Source organism: Arachis stenosperma, chromosome 9 (genome assembly GCF_014773155.1).
Source record: "Arachis stenosperma cultivar V10309 chromosome 9, arast.V10309.gnm1.PFL2, whole genome shotgun sequence".
In the NCBI taxonomy this organism is placed as follows: domain Eukaryota; kingdom Viridiplantae; phylum Streptophyta; class Magnoliopsida; order Fabales; family Fabaceae; genus Arachis; species Arachis stenosperma.
In genome coordinates, this window is record NC_080385.1 from 155,902,136 (window position 1) to 155,926,322 (window position 24,187).

General features: G+C 37.2%; 3 protein-coding genes across 4 annotated transcripts; 2 read left to right on the forward strand and 1 right to left on the reverse strand.

Moving 5' to 3' along the window:
• Positions 1-173: 173 nt before the first annotated feature.
• Positions 174-1,259, forward strand: LOC130947882 (probable carbohydrate esterase At4g34215). Its single transcript, XM_057876598.1, has 2 exons — positions 174-825; positions 915-1,259. The coding sequence occupies exons 1-2, from the start codon at positions 289-291 to the stop codon at positions 1,110-1,112; spliced, it is 735 nt and encodes a 244-aa protein (XP_057732581.1). The 5' UTR covers positions 174-288; the 3' UTR covers positions 1,113-1,259.
• Positions 1,260-17,003: 15,744 nt separating this feature from the next.
• Positions 17,004-20,186, forward strand: LOC130947443 (D-3-phosphoglycerate dehydrogenase 1, chloroplastic). The gene is made up of 5 exons (XM_057876141.1): positions 17,004-17,670; positions 18,152-18,528; positions 18,641-18,751; positions 18,842-18,937; positions 19,268-20,186. Exons 1-5 carry the CDS (start codon positions 17,127-17,129, stop codon positions 19,937-19,939), a joined length of 1,800 nt encoding a protein of 599 aa, XP_057732124.1. The 5' UTR covers positions 17,004-17,126; the 3' UTR covers positions 19,940-20,186.
• A 145-nt stretch (positions 20,187-20,331) lies between these two features.
• Positions 20,332-24,121, reverse strand: LOC130947445 (sodium/proton antiporter 1). Of its 2 annotated transcripts, none has more exons than XM_057876142.1 (10): positions 23,780-24,121; positions 23,345-23,521; positions 23,115-23,243; positions 22,683-22,859; positions 22,260-22,366; positions 21,819-21,939; positions 21,520-21,581; positions 21,107-21,409; positions 20,674-20,968; positions 20,332-20,590 (listed from the first exon to the last, which is right to left on the reverse strand). In XM_057876142.1, the coding sequence occupies exons 1-10, from the start codon at positions 23,990-23,992 to the stop codon at positions 20,471-20,473; spliced, it is 1,704 nt and encodes a 567-aa protein (XP_057732125.1). In that variant the 5' UTR covers positions 23,993-24,121; the 3' UTR covers positions 20,332-20,470. The 2 variants fall into 2 exon arrangements, with proteins under 2 accessions (XP_057732125.1, XP_057732126.1); XM_057876143.1 differs by having other exon boundaries at positions 23,335-23,521; positions 23,780-23,802.
• Between the last annotated feature and the right edge of the window lie 66 nt (positions 24,122-24,187).

A 24,187-nucleotide genomic window follows, 5' to 3' on the forward strand; every position in this document is an offset into this window, starting at 1 on the left:
GCTAGTATATGAAGAACTCATTGGAGATCATTGTAATTGTGGAAGAACGGCCTATGATTTTCTTGGGCCTATGCAGTTGAATAAGTCCACCCAACCAACAAAAACGGATAACCATTAGGCCCACTCATTTAATTACTGAAGAGAGTTTCGTTATGGGTTTGACTTGTGTGCAAGGCAAGCTTCAGAACCTTCTTCATATTGGGTTAAGACTTGAGAACAAAACTTACACTCACAGGTAACAATGGAAGAATAGAATCCAATACAGATCCCAACCTCAACCCACGCTAAATGCACATCTTCATTCTATCCGGCCAGAGCAACATGGCCGGTCGCGGAGGCGTCATCAAGACCTACGACCACCACCTAAAACGGACGACACAGCACTGGGACGGCGTGGTACCGCCGGAGTGCAGCTCTGACCCTTCCACCCACCGCCTCAGCGCCGCCCTCCGATGGGAACAAGCACACGAGCCCCTCCACGCCGACATCGACACCAAAAAAGTATGCGGGGTGGGTCCCGGCATGAGCTTCGCGAACGCTGTGCGACGGCGCGTGGACTCCCCTTTGGGATTGGTGCCGTGCGCAGTGGGGGGCACGGCCATAAAGGAGTGGGCGCGTGGTGAAGAATTGTACGAGAACATGGTGAAGAGAGCGAAGGAGAGCGTGAAGGAAGATGATAAGAGTGCGATCAAAGCGTTGTTGTGGTACCAAGGAGAGAGCGACACGTCAAGTGAGGAAGACGCTGAGGCTTACAAGGTCAATATGGAGAATCTCATCCAAAACGTTCGTCAAGACCTTAATCTCCCTTCTCTTCCAATCATTCAGGTTTCGTAAATTCCCATCTTGCCCTTTTTTCTTGTAGAGTAGTGTGTCTGGCAAATAAAAATAGAAAATGATGCGGGCTTTGGATACAGGTTGCAATAGCTTCGGGATCTGAGTACATGGAGAAAGTGAGAGAGGCACAAAAGGCGATTGATATTTCGAATGTGATGTGCGTCGACGCCAAGGGATTGCAGTTGAAGGAAGATAATCTTCACCTAACTACGGAGGCTCAAGTTCAATTGGGTCAAATGCTTGCCGAGGCTTATCTTACACATTTTCATCCTTGTTGAAAGTTCAAAATTCAAATCCAGATCTTGTTTGTTTTGTCATTCTATCTTGGCGTGTGCTTGTGTTAGTCTCTCTGGTCTCTCTGAAATTTAGATCTAAACAAGTGTAATAATTGAAATTATAATTTTAAATTATTCTATTAAAATTAATTTAAATTGTAATAATTTAATTAATAAATAAATAATATGATGTACATTGTTCGTGTTTTTTTAAATATAATATTAAATATATTAACTTGAATGTAGTTATTAAACATATAAAAATTAGGGCAATTTACGTATTTAAATAAAATGTATGAATCCTTTACCTAAATGTGCAAAACAGATCATTGTTACGTGTTTGTGCAAATTTCGTTATTATATAAACCGTGGGAGCCAACCACGGTAGGGGTGTTCAAAACCGATCCGGACCGAACTAAACCGACGAGCCGAACCGAAAAAACTGAGAACCGAAATAACCGAAAACCGAAAAAACCGAAAAAAACTCATTTTGCTGTTTTTTGTTCGGTTCGGTTCGGTTTTCGGTTTTAAATATGAAAACCCTAACCGAACCGAACCGAACCGGTTCGGAAAAAAAACCCTAAAATGCCTAACCCCACCCCCACCCCCCCACTCCCCAGACCAGACCTGAGACCCCCACCCCCCAAACGAATCTGCGCTGCGCGATTCTGAGAGCGCCGCCTACCACCACAGCCCCCACGCGCGCCCCCCTCCCACCCCAGCCGTCCCAGTCTCCCTGACCCTGTGACCCTAACCCCCCGAATCCCTAACCTCTCAGTCGCTCTCGCTCTCTCTTCTCCAAATCCCGAAACCACCCACCGCACGCCCCACCTCCTACCCCAGCCACCCACCGCGCGCCCCCCCTCCCCCCAGCCGTCCCAGTCTCCCTGACCCTGTGACCCTAACCCCCCAAATCCCTAACCTCTCAGTCGCTCTCGCTCTCTCTTCTCCAAATCCCCCCAAGCACGACGCCAGCATTGTTTCTGGGTTCAACCCACTCCCAGCAGTCCAGCACGGCAGCACGGCAGCACCTCCGAGTCTCCCAGTCAGCCTTCCTCCCAAGTCAACATGGAACCCGAGCCACCGATTCAGGTAATTTACTGTTTATTGGTGGCTGTTTACTTCTTGGTGGCTGTTTACTTCCAACATGATTGGTGGCTGTTTATTGGTGGCTGTTTACTTCTTAGTCTGAATATACATTTAGAAAGATATTGCTGTTTAATTTGCTGTTTAATATTTCTGTGATAATATAGTTGCTGGTTATTCTTGTTGATAATATAGTTGCTGGAGTTAATGGATAATCTGATAATCTCGCTGTACTTGCCTTTTAGGTAAGCCACACCTACACAAATATTAGCAGAAAGCAGAAGTGCCTAAATGGCTAAATGAGAAGACTGAATTCAACTTTTTAGTATAACAAAATATTTATAAAAAAAAAATAAATTATACAACAAACGCATGTGAATATGCTGCAAATAACTAACCTTGGTTATAATGGTCAAACGAGAGAGAACAATGAATGTAAGAGAAGATATACAGAAAAATGTGGGATCTGATTGGATATAATTAGATAAAGTTGCTGGTGATTCATGTTGATATGAATGAATGCACATGTAGTTGCTACTTAATATAGTTGCTGGATAGTTGCTGGTTATTTCTTGTTGATAATATAGTTGCTGGTTATTTAATATAGTTGCTGGTTATTTCTTGTTGATATGAATGAATGCACATGTAGTTGCTATTTAATATAGTTGCTGGTTATTGTATTGCTGGATTGCTGCTAGTTGATAACTTGTTGTATTTATTGATGGCCTTGATTTATTGTATTTGTTTATGTAGTTTGACGCCAGTTCAAGTGAGAATATGGGCGAATCCGGATTGCCTCCCGTTCCTATTCCGAATGAATCAACAAGCATCAGATCTCCGACTGCATTGCCTCCTGTGCCAGCTCCTCATCGAAACACAAGGAATCTTGCTAGTAGAGGCCGAGGGAAAAGGCGAGCTGTTGAAGAAGCTCACGTTGATGACTCCGCTGAAACTGAGACCGACGAAGGTAAGAGAAAACCTTGTAGGCCTAGGTCTTGGACATGGGATCACTTCACTAGAGATGAAACTAGTAATCCACAGTATCCTAGAGCTAAATGTAATTGGTGTGGGGCTAGTTATGCATGTGATACACATAAAAATGGCACTAGTAACATGAAAAATCACTTGTTGTCGCAATACAAAAAATTTCCGAAGGAGGCATTAGATCCTACCCAAAAAATTCTTTGTTTTCAAGATGTGGTAAAAGATGATAGGAAAGGGATAGGTAGTTCACTTTCTGCCGTGTCATTTGATGTTGATCGTTGTAGACAAGCACTTGCTAGAATGATTATTGTGGATGAATTGCCTTTTTCGCATGTTGAGGGGGAGGGTTTTCGTTATTATACGAGTTGTTTGCAACCCAAGTTTCCAATTCCTGGAAGGCTCACAGTTGCTAGGGATTGTTGGAAGCTTTATTTGAATGAAAAAGTTAAGTTGAAGTCTGTTTTCTCTCAACCAAATCAAAATGTTTGTTTGACAACTGATTGTTGGTCATCTGTGCAAAACTTGAACTATCTTTGCCTTACTGCTCATTACGTTGATGCTAATTGGAAATTGCAAAAAAGAATCTTGAATTTTTGTGCTATCAAGAATCACAAGGGGGAAACAATTGGTAGGAAGATTGAAAGATGTTTGTTGAGCTGGGGGATATCCCGAGTTTTTTCTATCACTGTTGATAATGCTAGTTCAAATGATGTTGCACTTTCTTACTTGAAAAATAGAATGGAGGATTGGAACTCACATCCATTAAGGGGAGAGTTTTTACATGTTAGATGTTGTGCTCATATTTTAAATCTTGTTGTGAATGATGGGTTGAGAGAAATGCATGAGTCAATTTTAAAGATTAGAAATGCAGTTCGGCATGTGCGTGCATCACCTGGTCGTACTGAGAGATTTAAAACTATGATTAAGGAAGCTAGAATTCTGGAAAAAGGCACTGTCCATTTAGATGTTCCTACTAGGTGGAACTCTACCTTTTTAATGCTTGAAAGTGCTTTGAAGTTTCAAAAGGCATTTAAACGTTTGGGGGAGAGAGATTCTGAGTATGCTATGATGGCTGGGGATTCCTAAGTCTGAGGATGGGAGAATGCAAGCATTTGTGAAGTTTTTAAAAATATTTTATGAGGTTACTAATAAAGTTTCTGGTTCAACGTTTGTGACATCTTCTCAACACTTTAATGATTTTTGTAAAATATTGTCTACACTTAAGCATTGGATGGGAAGCTTGGATACAGTACTTTCAAGCATGGCTGAGAAAATGAAGTCCAAGTATGATAAGTATTGGGGAAATATAAAGAACACAAACATGATGATTTTCATTGCAGTTGTTCTTGATCCTAGGTATAAGCTTCAATTGATTAAGTGGAGTTTTGAAAAGTTGTATGAAAAAGAAGATGCTGAATTCTTAACTTCAAAGGTGAAAGAGACGCTTTTTAGGGTGTTTGATAGCTACAGGCTCTTTGGTGATAACTATCAAAGGTCTACTCGGCAAGATCCTCCTGAAATTAGCACACAAGAGCTTGAGGCACATGAAACTTCTTTTGCTATGGAATTTGAGAAGGAAATGCAATTCAATGAGAGTGCTAACAAGAATGAGGTGGAGTTATATCTTATGGAGGCATTAGAGAATAGTGGCGTGCAATTCGACATTCTAAATTGGTGGAAAGTGAATTCCACTAAATTTCCAATCCTTGGGCAGATTGCAAGAGACGTCTTAGCCATGCCAGTTTCCACAGTTGCTTCAGAATCGGCATTTAGTACTGGAGGAAGGGTGTTAAATAATTATAGGAGTTCTCTAACACCGATGACAGCTGAAGCGTTAATTTGTACCCAAAATTGGCTCCGAACCTCTCCAAAACTTGTCCTTGAGGAACTCATTGAGGAATTGGAGAAGTTGGAATTAGGTATGGTTAAGTTTTTACTTATAATTTTCTTTATTTTAATCTAGTTTTTATTAATATATATTAATTGTTATGATTGTTTCTTGTTTTATATATTTTGTAGAAGTTGCACCCACTCGTGATCCCAATGAAGAAGATTCTGGTGTTGAGTCTGATTAAAATACATCTTGTTAAGTTGTTATGGTAGGAATTAGGGGTGTTCAAAACCGATCCGGACCGAACTAAACCGACGAGCCGAACCGAAAAAACTGAGAACCGAAATAACCGAAAACCGAAAAAACCGAAAAAAACTCATTTTGCTGTTTTTTGTTCGGTTCGGTTCGGTTTTCGGTTTTAAATATGAAAACCCTAACCGAACCGAACCGAACCGGTTCGGAAAAAAAAACCCTAAAATGCCTAACCCCACCCCCCCCCCCCACTCCCCAGACCAGACCTGAGACCCCCACCCCCCAAACGAATCTGCGCTGCGCGATTCTGAGAGCGCCCGCCTACCACCACAGCCACCCACCGCGCGCCCCCCCTCCCACCCCAGCCGTCCCAGTCTCCCTGACCCTGTGACCCTAACCCCCCGAATCCCTAACCTCTCAGTCGCTCTCGCTCTCTCTTCTCCAAATCCCGAAACCACCCACCGCACGCCCCACCTCCTACCCCAGCCACCCACCGCGCGCCCCCCCTCCCACCCCAGCCGTCCCAGTCTCCCTGACCCTGTGACCCTAACCCCCCAAATCCCTAACCTCTCAGTCGCTCTCGCTCTCTCTTCTCCAAATCCCCCCAAGCACGACGCCAGCATTGTTTCTGGGTTCAACCCACTCCCAGCAGTCCAGCACGGCAGCACGGCAGCACCTCCGAGTCTCCCAGTCAGCCTTCCTCCCAAGTCAACATGGAACCCGAGCCACCGATTCAGGTAATTTACTGTTTATTGGTGGCTGTTTACTTCTTGGTGGCTGTTTACTTCCAACATGATTGGTGGCTGTTTATTGGTGGCTGTTTACTTCTTAGTCTGAATATACATTTAGAAAGATATTGCTGTTTAATTTGCTGTTTAATATTTCTTGTTGATAATATAGTTGCTGGTTATTTCTTGTTGATAATATAGTTGCTGGAGTTAATGGATAATCTGATAATCTCGCTGTACTTGCCTTTTAGGTAAGCCACACCTACACAAATATTAGCAGAAAGCAGAAGTGCCTAAATGGCTAAATGAGAAGACTGAATTCAACTTTTTAGTATAACAAAATATTTATATAAAAATAAAAAATAAATTATACAACAAACGCATGTGAATATGCTGCAAATAACTAACCTTGGTTATAATGGTCAAAACGAGAGAGAGAACAATGAATGTAAGAGAAGATATACAGAAAAATTGTGGGATCTGATTGGATATAATTAGATAAAGTTGCTGGTGATTTCATGTTGATATGAATGAATGCACATGTAGTTGCTACTTAATATAGTTGCTGGATAGTTGCTGGTTATTTCTTGTTGATAATATAGTTGCTGGTTATTTAATATAGTTGCTGGTTATTTCTTGTTGATATGAATGAATGCACATGTAGTTGCTATTTAATATAGTTGCTGGTTATTGTATTGCTGGATTGCTGCTAGTTGATAACTTGTTGTATTTATTGATGGCCTTGATTTATTGTATTTGTTTATGTAGTTTGACGCCAGTTCAAGTGAGAATATGGGCGAATCCGGATTGCCTCCCGTTCCTATTCCGAATGAATCAACAAGCATCAGATCTCCGACTGCATTGCCTCCTGTGCCAGCTCCTCATCGAAACACAAGGAATCTTGCTAGTAGAGGCCGAGGGAAAAGGCGAGCTGTTGAAGAAGCTCACGTTGATGACTCCGCTGAAACTGAGACCGACGAAGGTAAGAGAAAACCTTGTAGGCCTAGGTCTTGGACATGGGATCACTTCACTAGAGATGAAACTAGTAATCCACAGTATCCTAGAGCTAAATGTAATTGGTGTGGGGCTAGTTATGCATGTGATACACATAAAAATGGCACTAGTAACATGAAAAATCACTTGTTGTCGCAATGCAAAAAATTTCCGAAGGAGGCATTAGATCCTACCCAAAAAATTCTTTGTTTTCAAGATGTGGTAAAAGATGATAGGAAAGGGATAGGTAGTTCACTTTCTGCCGTGTCATTTGATGTTGATCGTTGTAGACAAGCACTTGCTAGAATGATTATTGTGGATGAATTGCCTTTTTCGCATGTTGAGGGGGAGGGTTTTCGTTATTATACGAGTTGTTTGCAACCCAAGTTTCCAATTCCTGGAAGGCTCACAGTTGCTAGGGATTGTTGGAAGCTTTATTTGAATGAAAAAGTTAAGTTGAAGTCTGTTTTCTCTCAACCAAATCAAAATGTTTGTTTGACAACTGATTGTTGGTCATCTGTGCAAAACTTGAACTATCTTTGCCTTACTGCTCATTACGTTGATGCTAATTGGAAATTGCAAAAAGAATCTTGAATTTTGTGCTATCAAGAATCACAAGGGGGAAACAATTGGTAGGAAGATTGAAAGATGTTTGTTGAGCTGGGGGATATCCCGAGTTTTTTCTATCACTGTTGATAATGCTAGTTCAAATGATGTTGCACTTTCTTACTTGAAAAATAGAATGGAGGATTGGAACTCACATCCATTAAGGGGAGAGTTTTTACATGTTAGATGTTGTGCTCATATTTTAAATCTTGTTGTGAATGATGGGTTGAGAGAAATGCATGAGTCAATTTTAAAGATTAGAAATGCAGTTCGGCATGTGCGTGCATCACCTGGTCGTACTGAGAGATTTAAAACTATGATTAAGGAAGCTAGAATTCTGGAAAAAGGCACTGTCCATTTAGATGTTCCTACTAGGTGGAACTCTACCTTTTTAATGCTTGAAAGTGCTTTGAAGTTTCAAAAGGCATTTAAACGTTTGGGGGAGAGAGATTCTGAGTATGCTATGATGGCTGGTGGGATTCCTAAGTCTGAGGATTGGGAGAATGCAAAGCATTTTGTGAAGTTTTTAAAAATATTTTATGAGGTTACTAATAAAGTTTCTGGTTCAACGTTTGTGACATCTTCTCAACACTTTAATGATTTTTGTAAAATATTGTCTACACTTAAGCATTGGATGGGAAGCTTGGATACAGTACTTTCAAGCATGGCTGAGAAAATGAAGTCCAAGTATGATAAGTATTGGGGAAATATAAAGAACACAAACATGATGATTTTCATTGCAGTTGTTCTTGATCCTAGGTATAAGCTTCAATTGATTAAGTGGAGTTTTGAAAAGTTGTATGAAAAAGAAGATGCTGAATTCTTAACTTCAAAGGTGAAAGAGACGCTTTTTAGGGTGTTTGATAGCTACAGGCTCTTTGGTGATAACTATCAAAGGTCTACTCGGCAAGATCCTCCTGAAATTAGCACACAAGAGCTTGAGGCACATGAAACTTCTTTTGCTATGGAATTTGAGAAGGAAATGCAATTCAATGAGAGTGCTAACAAGAATGAGGTGGAGTTATATCTTATGGAGGCATTAGAGAAGAGTGGCGTGCAATTCGACATTCTAAATTGGTGGAAAGTGAATTCACTAATTTCCAATCCTTGGGCAGATTGCAAGAGACGTCTTAGCCATGCCAGTTTCCACAGTTGCTTCAGAATCGGCATTTAGTACTGGAGGAAGGGTGTTAAATAATTATAGGAGTTCTCTAACACCGATGACAGCTGAAGCGTTAATTTGTACCCAAAATTGGCTCCGAAACTCTCCAAAACTTGTCCTTGAGGAACTCATTGAGGAATTGGAGAAGTTGGAATTAGGTATGGTTAAGTTTTTACTTATAATTTTCTTTATTTTAATCTAGTTTTTATTAATATATATTAATTGTTATGATTGTTTCTTGTTTTATATATTTTGTAGAAGTTGCACCCACTCGTGATCCCAATGAAGAAGATTCTGGTGTTGAGTCTGATTAAAATACATCTTGTTAAGTTGTTATGGTAGGAATTGTTTTCCTTATACTATTATTATTATTATAATTATTATTGTTGTTGTTGTTCTTATTATGTAACTTTTTTTTTTAATTTCAGGTTGGTTTGCATTATGAAGTTTAGCTATTTTGTTGGAGAAGACACCATAACTTTGCTAATGACAATTTATTTTTATTTTCAGTTGTGTTGACTGTTGAACTATTAAACTTCTTTAATTGTTGTATTTGAATTCTGTTGTCGTTATATTTCATCAGATCAAGACTTTGTTAGCTATTGTGTATTTTGGTTTGTCGATTTCAAGGTTATGACTTTGCATAATAGTATGGTAGAATTTTTTTATTTGATTGAAAAAACCGAACAAACCGAACCAAACCAAACCGATTTTAATTGGTTTGGTTTGGTTCGGATGACCTTGAAAAAAAAACCGAACCAAACCGAACCGCAGTATAATTAAACGATCGGATCGGATGGCTTTTCCTTCAAAAATCGAACCAAACCGCACCGCGAACACCCCTAAACCACGGTTTCTCATTTGTACATAAACCGTGGCTGACAGGAACGGTTTACGTGTTGGATGAAAATGAACATAAACAGTGGGAGCCTACCACGGTTTATGATTGCATGTAAATCTTCATAAAACCTTGCTACCAGCAACGGTTTATGAAGGAGTGGGAATTGACATAAACCCTTGTAGCCTACAACGGTTTATGAGGAGTAAACATCTATATATATATGTGGGTGAAATTCAAGCTGCATGAGAGAGATCATTATCATAATGGCAAGTGAGGAGGAGAGTGTTCTTGTCCTATTGCTAAATTTTAATTTTCTACTTTAAATAAAAAAATTAAATTTTATAATTTAAGAAAGTAAAAATTAAAAAAATAAAAATTAATCTTTTAAAATTTTTAATTTTTCTAAAAATATTTTTTATTTTTTATTCACCGGATAATAATACACCCGGACTGTTGACTTTTTTTTGTTGCTGGACTTGTTCACAAACTAAGAATAAATTAATTTTAAAATTTTTTTATTTTTTTGTTTATTAGATATTATTGGAATTTTTTATTTTTTAACTGTTAGAATTAATTTTTTTTAGATTAAATATAAAAAAAGAAATTTACAAATTTGTTGTTTATTAGATATTATTGAATTTTATTTTATTTTTTATTTTAAATAAAAATATTTAATTTTATAATTAAAAAAATAAAAAATTTAATTTTTTAAAATTTTAAATTTTTCTAAAAATATTTTTCTGATTTTTTATTCACCAAATAATGTTATACACGGCCTATTGACTTTTTTTGTTGCTAGACTTGTTCATAAATTAAGAATAAATTAATTTTAAAAATTTAAAATTTTTTATTTTTTATTTATTAGATATTATTGTTATTTTTTATTTTTTAACTGTTAGAATAAATTTTTTTTAGATTCAATATAAAAAAATGAATTTACAAATTTATTGTTTACTAGATATTATTGGATTTTATTTTATTTTTCAAATTTAAATAAAAATATTTAATTTTATAATTAAAAAAATAAAAAAAATTTAATTTTTTAAAATTTTAAATTTTTCTAAAAATATTTTTCAGATTTTTTATTCACCGGATAATGCTACACCCGGATCATTGACTTTTTTGTTGCTGGACTTGTTCACAAATTAAGAATAAATTAACTTTAAAAATTTAAAATTTTTACGTTTATTGCCAAAAACTACCACGGTTTATGCCTTAAACTCTCCCTTCCTAATCCGTGGTTGGTAGCCACGGTTTACAACCATTCTTTTCCTTCCATAAATCGTCCCTACTAGTCACGGTTTATGTACAAATGAGAAACCGTAGTTGGCTCCCACCGTTTACATAATAACGAAATTTGCACAAACACGTAACAACTATCTGTTTTGCACATTTGGGTAAACGATTATTTGATTTTATTTAAATACGTAAATTGCCCTATATATTAATTGTACATATAAAAATTTAAGTCACATATATTAATTATTTTTTTTGTTATGATTATATATATATATATATATAATTATTTTTTATTCTACAATCGAGTAATAATTTTTTATTTTTTATATCCTTACATATTCTCCAATCTCTTTTCATATGCATGATTAACAATTTTTTTTAAATGGTGATATTTTAATTTTTTTCTTTCACATATTTTTATATATTAGTAAGAAAGTAAATCCACGTGTTGTGACTCTTTTTCCTTTTTCACGTCTTAATCTTAATTAATCAATCTTGTATCTACACAATATAATTAAACTCTTAATCATTCTAATTTATTGATGAATTATTTCTCTTAATAATTGCATTACGAATATGAAATAATACAAAAAAAGTGATACATATATCCAAAAAAGAAAACAAACTTAAAAATAAAAAAAATCATATTAAAAAGTTTAAAAATAACATATCCAAAAAGAATAGTTATAATATATAAATTGAGACAGCAATTTAAATTTTTCTAAAACTAATTTAATCAATTACCAATATTAGAACTAAATTATTTAAATAATATTTAATCTATTCTAATCCTTAGATACGTATAGATTAGAGCCATTCTCGTAACAACCAACTGAAATAACATCATAAGATCGAACACTTAGAAATCGTACAAATTTAGACTATCTTCTTGTTAAAATTGTCAAATTAAATTGACTTTTATTCTCCTTCATGGCATTGAATTAATGTACCAGAAGGCCGATAGTTTCTGAAAAAAATCACAATATGTTATAAAATTATTTTTAATACAAAAAGCTTAAGAGAAGAAAATTTAAATATATTACCAATCTTTGAACTACATCTTTAAGGTTGGCACGAATTTTTCAAAATTGAACCTAAATTGAGAAAATTCAATCTCATTATATGCTTCACTTCGAATATTTTCGGACAAATGTAGAAAACATGGAGGGGATATGACTTGAACTTGACCTACAAAGCTCCTTAGAAACAATTGCCCAATCAAAGAAGAATAACAGATTAGAAAAAAAGAATGCTTTGATTCTTAGATTTAGACTCACTAACCACAAAGAAATACTATATATAGTCTTTAGTAGTACAAAAATAAATATAGAAATTAATTATTACAATATCAATTTATCACTATGAACGTTAGTATCATATTTATAGCAATTAGAATTATAAATTTATGTTTAATTTTTTATATAATTATAATTAAGATATTTTTTAAATTAGTATAATTTATGCATTATTTATTAAATGCTAATTGTAATATAATTCTAATAAAGATATTTTTTAAAATAAATTTAGAAGAGAGAATAGTACTTTTATTTTGAAAAGAAAATAAATTAATGAGAAATTGACACCTTACTTTCATTAGTTGGGGAAAAATCCAATTTTAGTATATTAAGTAGATTATTTTATATAATTATAATAAATATATTTTCTAAATTAGTATAATCATGCATTATTTATTAAATGCTAATTGTAATATTATTATAATAAAAATATATTTCTAAAAATAATTTTAAAAGAGAGAATAGTGCTTTCATTACATGAGAATAGTACTTTCTAAAAATAAAGATATTTTTCTAAATTAATATAATCATGCATTATTCATTAAATGCTAATTGTAATATAATTATAATAAAGATATTTTTCTAAAAATAATTTTAGAAGAGAGAATAGTGCTTTCATTACATGAGAATAGTACTTTCTAAAAATAAAAATATTTTCCTAAATTAGTATAATTATGCATTATTACTTAAATGCTAATTATAGCATAATTATAATAAATATATATTTTTATAAAATACTTAGAAGAGAAAATAGTGCATTCATTTTGGCAGGAAAATGGATTCATGAGAGATCTATCGACACCTCACTTCCATTAGTTGGGAGAAAACCCAATTTTAGTATATTAAGTCGATAAGTAGATAGATATCATATTAGTTTTTGAACTTTCTTTAATAATCAGTCAGTCAATAAAATACTAAATTGGCTCACATTGGATACAAGATTAAATAACACTAGTGTAAAACCCGGGCGTAACCAAACACTATTTCATTATATATAAATTTTATTGATATCTATTTATTGATATTAATAATCATTATTTTTAATTTAAAAATGTCTCTATATATAAAAATTTATTATACAGTGTATAAAATTATTTTATTCTATATTCTTAGAGAACAAAATAATTTTATTATTTTTCTAGTTCATATTAAAAAAAAGTATTTAAATATAAAAATTATTATGTTTGTATTTAAATATGTTACTGTTGTACTATTCAAAAAATAAAACTTTAATAAAAATAGTTTATATTCTAATCACACAAATAATAAATACTAACTAAATTATATTTATTTATATTATTAGTCTCTAGTGTATAACTTGTACTACTCATAAATCATGTATTTAATTTATTTTATTATATTTATGTATAATTTGTTTATAAAAAGATTGATATATATTTTATTATATTTATGTATTCGATTTAGCAGCAAATTTGTAATGCCATCAGTTAATTGATTAGTCTCTATATATGTGTCGTATGTGTACTTGTCATTCTCTGCTGAAAAGCTCTTTAAATACATTAATCTCTTTATTTAAATATATTAATCTCTTTATTTATTTGGGTCTGTCAGGCCCAACAGATAAATCAAATATAACTTTTGTTGTACTGATTTAGTCGATATATGAATACATATTTGTAAGAGTTTTTAAAATATGATAAATTAGACTCAGAAATGAATATATCTAAATTTTGAGAAAGTTTAAAATTTAAATATATTTTTAAATCTTTGATAACTTAAATATTTGCATACCAAAGATGAAAAATCTATTTATCTTTTTTTTTCGAGAATAAATGACCATTTGTATCCATTACAGATGAAAACGCTGACATTTGTATCCATGATAGCTTGAAACTAAAGTTATACCCATGATAGATGTCTTCCGTGTGACATAAGTGCCCTGACTTGGATCTGAACCTTGTTCGTGGAAATCCGATCCTACGTGGCACTCCCTATCTTATCTTCAACCCCTTTCTCTTGCTCACACACTCTCTCTCTCTTCAACCCCCACTCTGGCCCCTTTTTCCTCAACACTCGCTCCCTCACCTTCCTCGTTGTCATCAATGGTCAAGATCTCTTCAACAATTTCTCGTTCTCCAAAACCCTGAAGCTCAAGACCAAGCAGCAAGAGCTTCTAATCCGTGTCACTGTCCTCACACTCATCTACATCCTAGCCTTCATAATCCACCAGTAACCAACAACACCAATACATAAAGTGGCACCAAATTGATGATAAACACATAACCACCCCAAGCCGAAACCGTGTAGAAATATACCCAGGGCAGATTACAATCAAAGCCGTGGCGATGATCCCTGCGCCAGAATCCCAAATCTCCTTGCCGAAGAAGCAAGCAACGAGGGTGGTGTTGGAGGCAAAAAAAGGCGCTGTTAGGACGCAAACCTCGCGGATGTGGACTGCAAAACGGAGGAAGCAGAGGACCTAGTAGAGCGCGGCGGCAGTGAGCATGAGACCGGGGTAGGGGTTCCGTCGATGATGCGTCCAAGTGGGTACCAGCTCTCCGAGTCGAACCAATTCCAAAACTTCACCGTGAGGGCGCTTCCTCGACGGGGATCTATTGCTGTTCCACTTATGATTCTTCATCATTGTTGTTGTTCCCTCCCTGATGCTTCTTTTGCTGGTTATTTTTTCTTCTCTCTTCTCCATAACTGTGGTAGCGGTGGAGAAGCTTACGCTGATGCTGCATGGTTCTTCTGAGAGCTGAGACACTACCTCGGAGACTTTATCTTTTTTTTGTTGATGATAACGGGGTTGGGAATGGGATGTGGATTTTTTGATTCGATTTTGTCATCAGGGTTTTGAAGAGGAGGCAGAAGGGTGTCCGATTATGGCTTCAAAATTGAAACTTGATTTCGTTTGGCAATGGGTGTTTGTGATAGGACCACTTTCACAGACTCTTCCTCTAATACTAGTGGTGGTTGCCGCTGTGGTATTTGTTGGTTAAGGTTTGAGTTGGGGAGAGAGAGTATAAGGTATTGTTGGAGGGTTTGATTATTTTGGTGATATGAATTTTGGTTTTGGATCTGGGATTTGTTGATACAGCAACCTATGTGGAGGTTTGAAAAAACAATGCGAGAGGGTTGAAGTTTCAGAAGATTAGTACTTAGTAGTGGGAAGAGTGGTGCCACTTTATGTATTGGTGTTGTTGATTAATGGTGTATTGGTGTTACCATTTTGCGCCATTGATGACGACGAGGAAGGTGAAGGAGAGAGTCTTGAGGAAGAAAGGGCCAGAGTGGGGGTTGAAGAGAGAGAGAGAGAGTGAGTAAGAGAGAGAGAGGGGTTGAAGATAAGGTAGAGAGTGTCATATATGATCGAATTCTCACGAACTAAGTTTAGATCTAAGTCAGGACACTTTTATCACACGAAAGGTATTTATCATGGGTATAACTTTAGTTTCAGGTTATTATGGGTACAAATATCAGCGTTTTTATCTGTTATAGATATAAATGATCATTTATTTTTTTTCGGCTTTGGAGATTAGTTGCTTGTATTGCTTTGCACTTTGGAATGCTGTTAGCTGGTGGCCTGGTGTTAATAATAACTTGGAATTGAACGCCTTTTTATTGGGCCCAAAAACATAATACTCTATCCAGCCCAAAAAACGAAAAGTTTGTTCATTGTTAATTTCGGTATATGGTCCTTTTCAGTTTTCACACTCAAACTTGAACCAATCGGATCGATTACAAGTTTACAACTCCCCTATAGTCTTATTTTAAGAGAAAAAGGAAAAAGAAAAAACAAAGTGGCCTCCACGTAGCTGATTATCTGATTCGTTAGATTTGCTGCTGTAATTGATCATTGGTTCATACACTCTGCGGGGCTGCACCTCCACGCGACACGAAGACCGTGTGCCCTACTCTCTCTATGCTTTTATCTTCCGTCGCCACGCTTGGCAAGTTGACATTAGCGGGAAAAAAAAGGTTGTTTCAGGAGGAGAGAAAAAAAAAAGGGGGCTATAAAAAATAAAAGTTTGGATTCAGAAAATAATTAAAAAAATGAATTAAGAATTTAAATTATTGGACTTTCATCCTAAGTATTTAGATTACACATAATTCTACTCCCTTACGAAATTAATATTTTAATTCCTAAACAATAAATACCATTTCGATCCCTTCAAAACTGCAAATTGAAACAAAGTAATCTCTGTTGAAGTTTTGGCAAACTGCGGCATGCACGAATAATTGAATATGGCTTGTTCCCTGTGGGTAAAGATCCGTTTCACCTTATGTGATTTGCTGATTAATGAGTGTGCTAATCAAAATCATGCGGCGGCCACATGTATATACACACACAATTTCTTAACTGTTTTAAAATATTAAATAATACAACAATAACAAAATCTTGTCCTATTGAATGAGATCGAGTACGCAGATGAAACGATGCTATTAAACTCATAAATATTATTGTAAAATATTTTAATTAGTCATTTAATAAAAAAAATATGTCAAAAGATTATTAGTGTACAAATCATTTATATAAAGTGAAAAACGATCGATGAATTGAATTTTAAGACAAAATATTTTTTTATTGTGTTTAATAATAGATATTCCAATCAAGGACGACGCATAATTTATAAATGGTAGAGAAGTTTAACTTGGAAGGAAACAATCCTCAAAATTATTCCATTTAATCCAGGAAGATTCATTTCATTGACAGCATCTTTTTAAGTAAAAATCCTACTGAGAGAGGGTAGGTGGCCGTCACTATAAACAAACAATACAAAGTCCACCTGTCTCCATGTGTTTGGCAACGAGCAACCCCCGGCGCGTGGAATTAACTCGCACACCAAACACACAAAGAAGAGAAAGCTGAAGCCGCAAGAGAAGGAAGAAAATTGGACAAAAAAGAGAGACGTTATTCATTTTCATTCATTCATAAACCCTATCACTGACTATAAAAACCCCTAATACTTCAAACGCACTTTCTCGTCACACTCTTCTTCTCACTAAACTTCACCTCTTTCTACGCAACGTCAATAATGGCCACCGCACATTCACAAACCCTTCGAATCTCTTCACTTTCATCTTCCAGCTCTCTTTCTCTCTCCTCAAAACTTCCTCTCTCCTCCGCCTTCTCCGTCTCCTTCCGCTCCAGCCGCCGCGCCGCCCGCCCCCTCGTCGTCTTCGTCTCCGCCGGCCTCGACGCAAAACCTACCGTTCTCGTCGCCGAGAAGCTCGGCGAGGCGGGCCTCAAGCTGCTCAAGGAGTTTGCTAACGTGGACTGCAGCTACAACCTCAGCCCTGAGGAGCTCTGCACTAAGATCTCGCTCTGCGACGCGCTAATCGTCAGGAGTGGAACCAAGGTCACGCGCGAGGTGTTTGAGTCCTCCGCCGGCAGGCTCAAGGTCGTCGGAAGGGCCGGCGTCGGGATCGACAATGTGGATCTGGCTGCCGCCACCGAGCATGGCTGCCTGGTGGTTAATGCCCCCACCGCCAACACCGTCGCCGCCGCTGAGCACGGGATCGCGCTTCTCGCAGCCATGGCTAGGAACGTTGCTCAGGCTGACGCGTCCGTCAAAGCTGGTTAGTTTCGAATCTCTTTAAGCATTTCGTCGAGCACCTTGTTTCTTTAGCTTTGTTTTAGATCCCTGTTATTGAAGTACGCCAGTTGATTTGTTCGTCAAGAATATTGAACTCTCAATTGTTGTATCGTCGTGTGTGCTGAAGTGAAGTAGCTTGAAGTCTTGAACAGGGGAAAAAGCTTTTCGAAGATTCACCATGTCTTTTCATGGAAGCAAGTGTTGAGCTAAATTAAATATTAGATATTCCCAGCTAAAAGTAGGACTTCTCGCTGATTATTTTTGTACTTATGTTGAGATCTAACATTTTATATTGGATATTTGTTCTTTTTTTTTTTTGGTGACTAGGATATTTGTTCTTTTGATGCTGCCTTTTTTCCCTTGGAGTTCGTGCTATGAATTCTGTTTTTTAGTTACTCGGTGAATTTGTGATTTTGGATTCTGTTTTTTTTTTAATTATTATTTCTTTGTTTTGGATGATACAGGGAAGTGGCAAAGGAACAAGTACGTTGGAGTTTCGCTGGTTGGAAAAACACTGGCTGTCATGGGATTCGGGAAGGTTGGTTCTGAAGTTGCTCGTCGTGCCAAGGGGCTTGGTATGAATGTCATTGCACATGATCCTTATGCTCCCGCAGATCGTGCTCGTGCCATTGGTGTGGAGCTTGTGGGCTTTGATGAGGCCATTGCCACTGCAGATTTCATCTCTTTGCACATGCCTCTTACACCTGCTACAAACAAGATGCTCAATGATGAGACTTTCGCCAAGATGAAGAAAGGAGTTCGCATAGTCAATGTTGCTCGTGGAGGAGTCATCGATGAGGATGCTCTTGTTAGAGCATTGGATTCTGGCATTGTAGCTCAGGTTCTTGCCATCCCTTGGTTGGAAGCATTAAAAGTTCACCTTAGCGTTTAGTAAGATCATTGGTTTCTCCTACTAAAGAAATAACTATTGTCTTGTGTCTCGGTTGTTGCAGGCGGCGCTTGATGTTTTCACGGTGGAGCCACCCCCAAAAGACAGCAAGTTGATCATGCATGAGCAAGTCACTGCAACACCTCATCTTGGTGCCAGTACCATGGAAGCTCAGGTAAGTTACTTAAATAATTCCATATGATCATATAGCTATGTTGACTTTTATATAAATAAAAGGGAAATAACCTTTAAATTTGCCGATCAGGAAGGAGTGGCCATTGAAATAGCAGAAGCTGTTGTTGGAGCATTGAAAGGGGAGCTTGCTTCTACTGCAGTCAATGCACCAATGGTTCCCTCAGAGGTATCTTTCTCCTTAGCATGATAAACAATCTTTCTTCATCGCCTTATTCATTGCCTGGTTCACTATATCTCATCAAATTTGATACACCGGTAGGTTTATGTTAGTTTGGAATGCAGAAAAAAATTGCTGTACCATTTTCAATCTTAGAATCCGAGAAAAAGATAAAGGAAAAGCACTCTTATTCCAAGTTTCAGTTGCTCAAATGGATATTATTGCTTTCTATTCTACAATACAATTTATCCGACCAACCTGTGGAATTGGAATAGAATTCTCAGTTTAATTTGATACCGGGCTGAGATTAAACATCTGAGGTATCCTTCCTGACTGCAGGTGTTGACAGAATTACAACCGTATGTTGATCTTGCTGAGAAATTGGGGAGGCTGGCTGTCCAGTTAGTAGCAGGAGGAAGTGGTGTGAAAACAGTGAAAGTGACCTATGCTTCTGCAAGGGCTCCTGATGATCTTGACACTCGTGTTCTTCGTGCTATGATAACCAAGGGTCTGATTGAGCCCATATCAAGTGTTTTCGTGAACTTGGTTAATGCTGATTTCACTGCCAAGCAAAGAGGAATCAGGATAACCGAGGAGAGGATTATTCTTGATGGTTCACCTGAGAGCCCAGTGGAGTTCGTCCAGGTACAGATTGCTAATGTCGAATCCAGATTTGCTAGTGCCATATCAGACTCTGGGGAGATTAAAGTTGAGGGTAAAGTGAAAGATGGGATCCCGCATTTGACCAAGGTTGGATCCTTCGATGTTGATGTGAGCTTGGAAGGTAGCATTATACTCTGCAGGCAGGTGGATCAGCCAGGCATGATCGGAAAGGTTGGGAGCGTTTTGGGCCAAGAGAATGTGAACGTCAGCTTCATGAGTGTAGGAAGGATTGCTCCCCGTAAGCAAGCTGTGATGGCAATTGGCGTTGACGAACAACCCAGCAAAGAAACCTTGAAGAAGATTGGAGAAATTCCCGCTGTTGAAGAGTTCGTTTTCCTCAAGTTGTAAAAGATGTGACATGCTTGTTTTTATTTACCGGGGGTTGTTGCCCCCCTTTTTCTTTAAATGTTGGGTTGGGCATGACTGCATAGTGTGCCCGGTTTTGATGCGGTATCATCAATGAAAGATTGAGAGTAGCTATAGTTTTTAGGGGGATGAGGAAAATAATGATTAAACTTGCCATTGATACAGTCCAAATGAAAAGAAATCTGTGTAACTGATACTGTGCTTTATGAATTGTTGTTTATTAAAGCCATTATACTCCTTAATAATAATTTCCGGAATTGCCCTATCCATATCCAACTTGTCATTGTTGACTTCGAGCATACATGCATACATGCTACTCCTGATGGTAATTTCTTCAATACGCTTTTGACTTAAGGTTCCAAGTAAAACTTCAACATATTGCATAAACTTCCTGTCTACAAAAATCTTAACGGTTTGAGAATTTCCACCATGAGTTCCCCATGTATACATAATTTCGAAACTACGCCGCTTAGTGCCACAAAAATTGAACCAGATGGACTGTGAATTCTCAATTTATGAACCAGAAAGGAAAGGAACCTCTGCTAGAGTTGTAGGCAGGGATATGTTGAGGTTATGTAATGCTAAATAAGCAGCAATACCGGCAGCATATCCCGCAAAAGCAAAGCCACTAACCTGCAGAATAGATAAGTGGCTTCCGTCAACAAATATGAACAAATATTTCAAGAGGTTAATGTGTCATGTAAAGTAGGAAATACCTTCCGTAAGTACCAAAAGAAATCCACCTTCTCCATCCCCATGAATGCAACTCCGGCAGCCGAGCCAATAACTAACATGGACCCACCAGTACCGGCACAGAATGCAATCAGTTGCCAGAACTCAGAATCCTGAGGGAAAGATGCAAGATCATACATTCCCATTGCAGCAGCAACCAATGGAACGTTGTCAATTATTGCCGATATGACCCCAATGGCACTTGCAATCAGTTCACTGCTCTGGATATGAGCATCAAGGTAATTCGCTATTTCACGAAGGATTCCTGCTGCCTCCAGGCTGTGACACAACACCATTGAATTCGATCAATAAGCTAAGGGTGTCTTTCACATCTTATTATGGATTCAAATCGGTGAACTGATGGCTATCGCCCACAACTTGCTGCAATAGCATAATCAAATATATCTTCTTGTTTACCTGCTAACAGACAATAGAATTCCCAGGAAGAATAGAGCTCCTTGAGTGTCTATTCTTGACAGAGCCTGCGGCACTTTTAGCCTTTGTCTTTCCGATTCACCGTAATGAATAGCATCAGTGAGGATCCAAAGGACACCTAGTCCAAGTAGCATCCCCATGTAGGGAGGCAAACCTGTGAGGGCCTTGAACACGGGGACAAAAATCAAAGCCCCTAAACCAACTGAGAAAACAAGCTGTCCTCGAGGAGCCATCTGTTCGGAAGCCAAGACATTTGGAGAATCCTGTCCCTTCCCATTCACTTCGCTGTAAATAAGAGTAATCAACATCATCTAAACTGTAATATGTTATGTTATGCTGAATCTCGGCATTCAATTAAGCTTTGCTGGCAGATTTTTCTAGAGATAGAAGGATACCTAGTCAGGGACATGAGCGCCAATGGAACAGCTAGAGAAATGGCTGAAGGTACAAACAAACTCTGTAATCAAATAATATATAATTATGATACTGGTTGGTCTTATATTGCATTTTGTTAACACTCGTTGGTGTCCATAATTGAAACAAGGAAAATGACATCCACATTTAGCAGAATATGAGTGTTCTTGAAATCAATATCACTAACAGAAAGACTCTACGTATGTCTCAACAATCTTTCGAGATGTCGCTAGTGCTAACTTCATTATACCACTATAACTTATAGTGTAATTTATAGTACCTTCATTGTTTGCACTGTAGATATTTGACCATGTATCCACAGCATAGTGGTGGTAACATCACCAATAGGAGTCCATGCACCACCAGCATTTGCAGCTATTACAACCACGGCTCCAAGAATCCTGTCAATAGAATAAAAAATCTACTTCTGGAGAATATGATAACATGCAAAGAGATTCATAGCTAAACCTAATGGCAGTAGCAGAATTCCCAAAACTGTAAACTTGGAATATATCCCATTGAATCTTCATGCCTTCGACATAAACAAAGGAAACCATTGATAATACTAACAGCAATTTCCTATCATCAACAATGAATTATATACACTAGAAGGAACAGATATAATTTATATATAGACAGGTAATTTCTGGAAGAAAATTACTCAAGATTTCTCAAGTAAGTATTCAGATTGATAAGTTAACAACACAACAGAGACACATACTTTCGATACTCTGATGGGGGTACTAATTTCCGCAACAGAGAAACCATGACTATTGTAGAGGTAAGGTTGTCTAAAACTGAACTGAGAAAAAATGTCACAAATCCAATCTGCAAATTCAATAATAACTTGTCAAATTCCATCATGAAGACTGATGTGCCATGCAAATTCACCGAAGATTTAGAATATTTTGGTTGGAAGAGAGACGAGAGAGGGGTGGTGGGTGGGGGAGGGGTGTTTGAATTGAAATATTGTTGAAGAACTCCTTTCATTGATGTTCAACCTGGATGATAATAACATATTTGACCATAGAATGAAAATTTCAACTAATGTAATCAAATCTCAAAAGTCTCAATTTGCAGGGTTTCTTCCGAGAAATCTTTAGAATGGCCAAAAATATATTAGAGATAAAGCAATTGAATTTACCACCCAAAGGAGAAGTCGTGGCTTTCGAGTTGTTATATTGTCAGTAACTAGCTTAAATCCTTGATGAGCATCAACTATTTCCACAATAGTCATAGCTCCAAGCAAGAAAAACACTATTTCACTGACTTCCGCAGACGCACGCGTTAGCTCAGAAACAGCTACACCAGTTGATGGAGCCTGTTACAGTACAGACATTCCATAAAAGATAAAGCAAACAGCAGCGGAAAATGAAATCAGGAGGAAGAAGACATGAACTAATTTGAATAGGTACATCAACTTCAGGTCAATGTGTATTGAGTGTCTGTGTCCTATTCATTGCAAAACAAAAGCTTGTATGAGCTACCTAAATCTCGGAAGCACAACAAGGAACAGATGCATAAGGAATTCACTGATAATTTCAAAAGTAAAAAAAGCTAAGTGATAGATATTTACCCCAATACTTCTTATAGTCCACAAGCTTACAGCCATCAAAAGTCCTACTCCACTTTTGTTGAAAGCTAGAGATTCCTCAAATATGATGCCTACATATCCTATTACAAATAGCAATGCCATGGCAAGATCCTGCAATCATGGTCACAGACTTGTAAACATATTCCCAAATGCAAACACTTCATGCTGAAACATAAACAAGTGAATTTCAGCTAAGACAGACATTGATAGACCTGATTTGCGGCCACCCAAGAATGGTTAATTGCCACTGCCCCAGTTGCAGCTGCTGCAAATACCGCAACAGCTTTGAGCAAATCGGTCTTGGGCTTATAACTGTCCACAAAATCTTGTGAGCTTGTTTCATCAAGTGAACATAGGGGATCACAGGTTCCAGATTCAGTTGGTAAGTCCTGAAAACATTTATACGTGAAGTATGAGTTAAGCACTAAGCTATAAGCAGCAGATTATGTAACTTTGCCACATTTACGAAGGTTTATATTTTATTTTATTTTTAAGTGGAGTTGATATCATTAGGTTCAAATTCAACAAACTTTCCAGAAATTTTGAATCTTGCATTGGTTTTTGAGGTGCCCTTGACTCAAAATATGCAAATCAGTATCGAATATACAAATTCACAAACTTTGCTATAAATGGGTATCCATAAGAACCTGGAACTGCTGCTGGGAAGAAGTGGAGGAACCTCTGGCCTTATCTTCTGCACGCGCCAAGACATGATTACGGAGCAAGCTGGGCCCTCTGATTCTACAGAGAGAGGGGGGCGAGGATTGAAGAGAGTGAAGGCCATGAAGTGAAAGCCTAGAGTTCCGGAAATGGTGGAACATGCACAAGTGCGTGTGTGTCCCAATGGAAAACGTGGCCATCGTAGTGTACCCAAATCTAGTAACTTTGAACCAGCAGTGACAAAGTCAAACAAGAAGAAGAGGGTGTTCGGTGTTCTCGTTCGGTGATAAACTTGGAAAAACGATGATACGAGGGTTCATCTTTCTTTCAGGTGTAATAAAATAGTAATAAAAAATGCAACTTGATATTGTTTACTAATAATTTTTATAAAGCAT